At 36.7% G+C, this 9,024-nt stretch overlaps 1 protein-coding gene across 2 annotated transcripts in view; it reads right to left on the bottom strand.

Annotated features, from left to right (window-relative positions):
• Positions 1–453: 453 nt before the first annotated feature.
• The window catches only part of RIF1 (replication timing regulatory factor 1), a 64,495-nt gene continuing 55,924 nt past the window's right edge, over positions 454–9,024 (bottom strand). The window contains exons 30-35 of one of the 2 annotated variants that reach the window (XM_090279713.1): positions 6,466–6,612; positions 6,093–6,170; positions 5,888–6,003; positions 4,884–5,037; positions 1,443–1,551; positions 454–705 (exon numbers count right to left, since the gene is read on the bottom strand). In XM_090279713.1, the coding sequence (XP_090135839.1) occupies positions 491–705; positions 1,443–1,551; positions 4,884–5,037; positions 5,888–6,003; positions 6,093–6,170; positions 6,466–6,612 (819 nt within the window). In that variant the 3' untranslated portion in view covers positions 454–490. The remainder of the gene's footprint in view (positions 706–1,442; positions 1,552–4,883; positions 5,038–5,887; positions 6,004–6,092; positions 6,171–6,465; positions 6,613–9,024) is intronic. The other variant, XM_090279721.1, reaches the window with a different exon arrangement.

Genomic DNA, 9,024 nt, shown 5'->3' with positions numbered 1-9,024 from the left:
TCTGTGAAAAACATTCTAATTCTTCTATATCACATATAAGGTGTTTTACAAAGAACAAATTTCTTAAACCTCAGGCACAACAAATACAAATTATTTTTAAAAATCAAGTATAAATACTTTTTTAGTTCAGGGGGAAAAAAAATCAAATAAAAAATTTCAATTTTACTTCAAATAAAGATTACATAAATTGTGTCAGAATATGCATGGCTTTAAGTGAAATAAATGTATTCTTGTTTCTACTTTCACATTTCAACAAGGTATGTAAATTTTTGAAAAACTATGCATAGCAGCCAAGAAAATACGTAATACAGAAAAAATGACCTTACATAATGAACATAAGTCATCGCCCTCCAGATTCTAAAATGTTACCAACTTTACAAATGGTCAGTCTGAAATTGTGCTACATTTCAGAACTTATTTTATGAATCAACAAATTCAGTGGTTATTTAAAAAAAAAAAAAAAAAAAACCTTCAATTTTCTCTTAAAATACTAAACAGCATTATCATGGGCTGGTGGCCCCCAACGTGACTGCAGATTTTTTATTATAGAGTTTGCCATGCTACCAAGTTTCTCGTGCATTTCAAATAGCTGCCTTCCTGAGTAATTATGGAGATCCTCTGAATCCAGCTGAAGAGCGAGCGCACTAACCTGTGCCACAAGATTTTTAGATAATGGAGTTTCTAAAGCAACAGGATCGATTAAATCTAAAAGAGAAAAAAAAAAGCACAATTAGATCTTTCAGATAAAAACTAAACTGTGGACACACACACGCACGCACACACACACCTCTTTCAAGTTAGTAAAAAGTTTAAGTGCTACCCTGGCTAGTATGGTTCAGTGGATTGAGTGCTGGCCTGTGCACCAAAAGGTTGCCAGTTCAATTTCCAGACAGGGCACATGCCTGGGTCGCGCGCCGGGTCCCCAGTTGGGGGCGTGAGAGAGCCAACTGATCGCTCTCTCACACATCATGTTTCTCTCCCTCTTTTTCCCTCCTTTCCCCTGTCTCTAAAAATAAATAAAATATTTAAAAGAAGAAAGTATAAGTGCCTAGGATTCAAATTGAAAGATCAGGCTGAGGTTAGGTACCCGCTTTTCAAGAGAAAGAGCAATAGGAAAATCTAACATAGCTTATTATTCTGTGCCATTAAAGAAATTGCCAGACTAGTTCATTTTTATTAAAAGTATAACCAAAACACAATATTTAGTCCATATACTTGAGACCTAAATGGAGTAGAGTTGACAATTAGAAAAAAAACTAGACTTTACTTGAAGTAAAATGAATTTCTTTTCATGTACTTGGCAACTAGCACAAAAGAAAAAAAAAAAAAACTTGTGTAATTCACAAGAGATGGTCAAATTAAAGCTAAAAGCATAACAAAATAATTCAAGAAAGTCAGATGATCTTGTAAATAAAATTGTACCACTTCACTAAAATATATACCTGAGGCAAGTCTTTCTTCATCAGAAGAAAGAGGTTTATTTTCTGTTCCATTTGCTGTTTTTTCACAAATATCAAAAACTGGAATCTCTTCTAGTCCACGAGATTTCACCTTGATTATACATTCAGGCCAGTAAAAACAAAAATGAAAACAACAAATTCAAAGTTATTTTTAATAGGACTAAGAGTAGTACCAACACTTGAATAAAATCTGATAGCCTATCATGTGATTATTCATTTATTAGCTAATGTTGCTAAGAAACTATGTTCTACTCAGAACACAAAAACCTACACGTGACTTCCAATCAAGGTGGAGGTGTAGGTAAACGCCCTTCACCTACTCATGCAACCATAGAATTACACCAGATCTCAAAAACAAATAACCAAAACCATCAAAATATCTAACTGTATGGAAGTCCAACAACCAAGGATTTAAAGAAGCTACATTCATCCAGATGGGTAGGAGGGGTGGAGAGGCAGTGTGGCTCAGATAAGGGGGGTTGGGGGGATGTGGAATGGAAGGTCCCACATTCACATCTGGTGGATGAACATCAGGAGGGATACCCTAGGAGCGAGCAATCCCAGTCCTAGGCCTAACTGCACAGCCCAGGGTTCCAGCACAGGGAAATGGTTTTATCACCTCTGGCTGTAAAAACCAGTGGGGGTTGGGGCAGCAGAAAAAACTGCAGGATTTTTGCAGCTTACAGGGCCCCCATAGGCTGAGAAGGTATGCAAACCCCAGGGCAGCAACTGGAAGGACACCAATTCCATACAGGAAGCGGGTGAAGCAGCTGGAAACAGGGTCAGTGCCAGGCAAATCGCCAGAAACCAGGCAGCAGCATTGTCTCCTCTCTGAACCCACACTGCAAACAGAGCCACAAAACGGTAAAGTGGCAATTACCTAAGGCTCCACCCCCCACAATTCACAGGCGCCTTTCCTACATACATAGGGCATGCTACCAAGACAGGGAGTAAAAGCGGGTCTACTTAATACAAAGAAACAAACACAGGGAAGCTGTCAAACTGAGTAGGCAAAGAAATGTGGCCCAGATGAAAGAACAGAACAAAATCCAGCAAAAGAACGAAACAAAATAAAGATAGCCAAGCTATCAGATCAAGAGTTCAAAACATCAGTGGATAAGGATGCTTAGAGAACTCAGCATAGAGGAAAACTACCAGAACAGGAACAGAATCATAGGTATGGAGATCATTTGGAGGGTTATCAGGTTGGGGGGGGGGGGGGAATAGCACAGTGATTAAGAAGCACAAAGAACAATAAAAAAATGGCAAACAAAAAAAGAGGCATAATTTGTAGGGGGATGTTAAGAACTGTAAAGGGAGAAACAAAGAACTTACATGCACAACCCATGGACATGAACTAAGGATGGGGTTATTGGAGGGAAAGGGGGTACTGGGTAGAGAGGAGCAAAGGGGGAATAATTGGGACTACTGTAACAGTATTATCAAAAAAAAAAAAAAATTACGCATGAGCCTTTAAAACACTATGCTCAATGAAAGTCAGTGACAACAGACTACGGGCTATTTGGTCACACTTTTACAAAGTGTCTCCAAGTAGGAAAATCTAGAGAGGAAAAAGATTAGTGATTGCCTAGGGGTTGGAGATGAGGATGCTAATAGCTATAAGGGTTTCTTTTTGGAGTGATAAAAATGTTCTAAAATTAGACCGCAGAGGTGGCTGTATAACTTTGAAATTGTTCTTTAAAAAAGATGACTTTGTGTGTTGGGATGGGGGGGCAGTGAATTTTACAGTTATGTGGATGTCTCAATAGAGCAGCTTTTAAAAAATTATTTAATTCTTAGAGACAATCACAGGGCCCATGGGCCACAGAAAATATTTCAGAAACTATATTCTTGATCTGAGACTGAAAATCACTAATAGTTTTTAAAAACAGATGTTTTTAAAAATCATAAAGAAATTAATAGTAAATCTAGGGCTTTCGAGTCTTCAGTATTCAGTAGCTATCAAACTCCAGTCTCAAAAATTTTAATATACAATGCTGGTTTTCATCTTTAATAGGCCCCGTTTTTATTTACTCACAATTTTGCATGTTAATGGATACATAAAGGATCCCTGAATTGGTTGGTTTCAGGAGTCTGTGAACCCTTCTGAAATGATATACAAAATTTTCCATATATATTTTTATAAGGGGAAGAATCTTGAATTTCATTAGAAACTCTGAAAATATCCACAACTCAAAATATTTATGTGCAAAAGTCAAAGAAAAAAAAAAGTCACAACTGTGTTGGATATCAAAATCAAAATACTGTTAATCATAAATCTGCAATATTTTTGTAAATGTTTAGATTTTAATGTTGGGGTTTTAAGAAAAGCAGCGATGCCTGGCTGCTGTGGCTCAGTGGACTGAGCGTCGGCCTGAGAGTCGGCCTGAGAGCCAAGTGTCGCTGGTTCGATTCCCAGTCAGGGCACATGACTAGGTTGCACGTCAGGTCCCCAGTTGGGGGCACGAGTGAGAGGCAACCACACAGTGACGTTTATCTCCCTCTCTTTCTCCTTTCCCCTCTCTCTAAAAATAAATAAATAAATAAGTAGATAAAATAATAGCAGCGATGCAACCAATCACCAGTTTTGTATAAATGAGTGAGAGGTGATAGAACAGAATTCAAAAAGTCAAGAGGTGCACTGCACAAGACCAGGTCAAAATAAATGAACAAAACTTCTCTGTAGAATTATAAAGTGATTTTTTAAGTTACTCTTGACTGCGAGGGAAGGGAATAAAAGGCGCCATGAAATGGGCTTTTCAAACATGTATAACTTAAGTACAAACTAATGTAATTGTATTTCTAGATCATTTACAGACATGCACTAGTCAGCTACAGGCATATACTGAAAAATACGTTTGGCAATTCTGTTGTTGTGACATCACAGAATGCACATATACAAACCAAGATAGTACAGCCTACTAGACAAGTAGACTATATGGTTAGTCTATTGCTCTTAGGCTACAAAGCCTATACAGCATGTTTCTGTACAAAACAGTACAATTAAATCAAGCATAACTGAAATGATGCAACCAATAGATGCAGTGAAGTAACATGGTAAATTGTTTCACAGCATACTTTCTTTTTGGCATAAGGAGAAAGAGTACACTCCGAAATAATGTCAAAGTTTAGTGAAGTGAATACATAAACCAGTAACACAGTCATTCATGATCAAGTATTACATACTGTACATAACTGCATATGCTCCATTTTTATGACTCAGTGCAGTGTGTCTGTTCCCACCAGCATCACCACAAACATGTGCATCTAAACTATGACATCGATAGGTGACAGGAACTTTTCAGTTCCCTTATAACCATATGGGACCATCATTGTATATGCAGTCTGTTGTTGACCACAACACCGTTATGTGGCACAGGGTTGTATTTATACATGATTTATAGCCGACACCTAAGTTTTTACCTGTTGCTCATGATATACTCTGAGAGCCTTTTTCACATTAGACACTTTGGGAGAACGAATAGGAAGAGTTTTTATTTCAGATGCTGTAAGAGTACTCAAATCACCAATTGTTCGTATATTCTTGGCTCTAATGAGTTGTCCCAGTCCTCTTGCCCTGAACAGACAAGGAGAAAAACGTAAAACATCATTGTAGTATCATATTTATTCTATTTGTGAGGTTCTATCTAGTTGAATTTCCTGATGTAAGTTCAATCATAAATCAATTTATATAGGCCTACCTAGCCTACTGTGAGGATAGGCACATGTACATTTAATTTAAAACAAAAAATTTTAATCTGATGTGTATCCCTGGTTTAAGCAATAGCACTGGACTCGGACTAAGCCTAACGTGTGCCTAATGCTTCACAAACTTTATGACTGCGTGACAAAGGTAGATTAACCTTTGTAAAGTTCATCTTATAAAGTGAAAATACTACTACTACTCTTATACAGTTTATATTAGATTAGGTAAGATAATGTATACAAAGAGGTCAGCACAGCACTGGCAAACTGGTACACAATTCATCTCAAGCCATTATGATAAATGCTTCTCTTACTGTTCTATCTGGCCCATCTTCCCACCTGAAATTTTATTTATTTTGAAAATGTGTGTAAAGGTGCATATAAATCAATCTTAAATATGAGACCCTTGATTATTTAAACAGTCTTCTCTCTTGAGACGGACAGGCATGGGCAACAGCAGACCCTCCATATCACCCTGCCCAGGCTCTGTAGCTTCAGCTTCACTGGAGAGGACACTCCAGCGTCATCGCAAGATGTCGATTTAACACAGGAGGAGACAGATACCGTGTCACTCCCGAGTCGGACTGCACAGCCATTCTCGGCAGTGCAGATAGACTCTTAAGAAGCTACACCATCGTCTCTCGAGACGGACGGCTGCCGACGACGAATTCTTAAATAGGTGGCATCTTTAAGAATAAGCTAGAGCCTAAATAACGACTTACCACATGTTTGATGTAATCTGAGGTAAAATGATGTCCACTGGTGCTATACAGTTCACCAAAGCTGGGTAAATACTTTCTGTCATGCACGGTATGGATTCTTTAGCCATTTCTGCAATCTTAGAATAAATTTCAAAAGCCATTAAATAGAGATCAACTCAGTTACACATGAAGAAAAAAGTTGCATGAAAACTAAAGTACTTCTTACTAAACACTTCTTTGAGCTCTTAAATTTAGGGCTACGTGATCCTGGGAACAGAAATCCTTTGCTTGAAGTAGTATTATGCTAGATAGAAGAAAGGAGAGAAAACAAACTCAGAACCCTAGATAACTAGAATTTTACGACTTTATTTTCACAAGTTAGACTTTAATAATGTCTTCATATTTTCAGAAAATCTAAAATATAATAAACTACATAATCAATTACTTGCTGGATCATTGTTGCCTCTTATCACCTCCTGTCCGCTTACTAAGGAGCATACAAAAGAACTATATCCAAACAAGTTTTCTTAATTTTAAGACAAACTATTCAATGCAATTCTATGCATACATATGTATGTATTTTAAAGCCTAAAGTTTACCTTAGATTGTGCAGGAGGTGACGTTTTAACACTTTTTCCTATAGGAGAACTATTTGAAGAATGGGCCCTAACAATAGAACATCGCCTATCAATGTCATCTGCCAATCCTGCTTGATATATTGGATCTGCAAAGGAGACACGGCGAACCTAAAAAACACAGGTCATGCTTTTAACAAAATTAAAGTTTTTAAAGAGAACACCATAAATTCTACTGTAAGGTTACCCAAAAATAAACCATGGGTTTAGAACCTTAATTTGCTTCACTAGAAACCAACTGCACAAGCTACAGTTCCTCCTAGTGACCGCTCTCACAGACAGTAAACACAGGTCATTCCAATAACCTATGTTCTAGAACAAAGAGTGAAACGGACAGGAGCAGAAACTTTATGAAAGTGCATGTGGCAGCTAAAAATAGTATAATCCAATTCTACCACCTTCTTGGACGTAGCTATTTATTAACTACAATGACTTTAAAGAATAGGTAAGAAGGCAGACACAGTACTAACTGACCTCTGGTGTATCTTACTAATCTCTGTTCTAAATTCTTTGAGAGTTCAAGACTCACGGCATTTGGGTGGCCATTCTTAGCTGCAGCTTGAAATGATTTTAATCTCTTTTAACTCTTAAAATATGTTCACTCATTTACCTCTTTGATATGAATACAAAACAGAGTACTTATATTGTTAAATATTTACGTTTCCTAGTCTTGATTCCCAAAAAAGTGGGCAGATTATGTACATATCTGCTATAGAAAACTACTATATGTTGTACTGTTGCCTAAATCAAAATGAAATGAGATACTATCAAACAAAACAATTAATTTGTATTAACAATCTAAAGCATACTGAAGTTCCAGAAATAAATCCTTGCTTATACGGTCAATTAATCTATGACAAAGGAGGTAAGGATATACAATGGGGTAAAGACAGTCTCTTCAATAAATGGTGCTGGGGAAACTAAACAGGTACATACAAAAAAAAAAAAAAAAAGAAACTGGACCACCTTCTTACACCACATACAAAAATAAACTGAAAATGGATTAAAGACTTAAATGTAAGACCTGAAACCAAAAATTCCTAGAACAAACTATAGGCAATAAAGTCTTTGAAATCAGTCTTAGCAACATATTTTTGGCTATATCTGCTCGGGCAAATGCAACAAAGGCAAAACTAATCAAACAGGACTACATTAAACTAACAAGTTTCTGCATAGCAAAGGAAACACCCAACAGAATAAAAAGACAGCCTACTGAATGGAAAATATTTGCAAATAATATATTTGATAAGACGGTCTATATACAAAATATATAAAGGAATTCATACAATTTCATACCAGAAAAACAATTAATCCAATTAAAAATTGGCAGAGGACCTGAACAGGCATTTCTCCAGAAGGCATAAGATGGCAACAGACACACACGACACTCAACATCACTAATTACTAGGGATATGCATATCAAAATGACAATGTGATACCATCTCACACCTGTTAAAGATGACTACCACAAAAAAATTTGACAAATAAATGTGGGTGGGGGGTGGGGGGGTAGAAGGCAGGAAGGGATGTGGAGAAATGGGAATCCTTATAACGCTGTTGGTGGGATTATAAATTGGTGCAGGCACTATGGGTAACACTATAAAGATCCCTCAAAAAATTAAAACATAACTGCCATATAACCCAGCAATTCCACCTCTGGGTATTTACCTGAAGAAAACAAAAACATTAATTTGAAAAGATATATGCACCCCTATGTTTATTGCGGCATTATTTACAATAGCCAGCACCTAGGTGTCCCTTAATTGATGAATGCGTAAAGATGTGATATATAGATAAAATGGAATATTACTCAGCAAAAAAATTTTGTGACCTGCAAAACATGGATGGATCATGAGGGTATTATGCTACATGAAATTAGACACAGAAAGACAAATATCACATGATTTCACTTGTATATGAAATCTAAAATAACAAAACCGAAACAGATCCATAGTTACAGAGAACAAACTAATGGCTGCCAAAGGTGGGTGAAGGAAAAGGAAACAGAACCGAAAAAAGGTCAGTGGGCCAAGCTTGGGGAAGGCATAGGGGATAAAATAAAGTATAATGAAGACATAAATGTCAATGCGTTGCATCTAAACTTTTCAAGAACTTCTAAGGCCTATATAAACTTAAGAAACTTAAAAAAAAAAAAAAATAAGAGCCACCAAACAAAAAACAAAAACCACACACTCAAAGGAGGTGGTAAGTCTTGCCAACGACTATTCTCTAAATTCTCAGTATAAAAATTTTTGGTATATCCTGGGAAATTCTCACAATGTTTGGTGAAGGCAAAATTGTATCATTGTATCTACAGACTTGTTTGTATGTATGAACATCTCTTCTGCTTTAAATGGTATGCTCAATTTAAGATGGTGGCATAATTAAATGCAATATTTGCATCCTCCCACAACCACATCAAAAATACAACTAAATTACAGAACAATTATCACTCAGAACCACCTGAAATCTAGCTGAATAAAAGTCCTACAACTAAGACTACAAAGCAGCCACATTCATGAC

The sequence above is a fragment of the Furipterus horrens genome, unplaced genomic scaffold, assembly GCF_987537825.1.
Source record: "Furipterus horrens unplaced genomic scaffold, mFurHor1.1.pri manual_scaffold_1, whole genome shotgun sequence".
In the NCBI taxonomy this organism is placed as follows: Eukaryota; Metazoa; Chordata; class Mammalia; order Chiroptera; family Furipteridae; genus Furipterus; species Furipterus horrens.
This window is presented reverse-complemented; position numbering and strand designations above follow the sequence as displayed.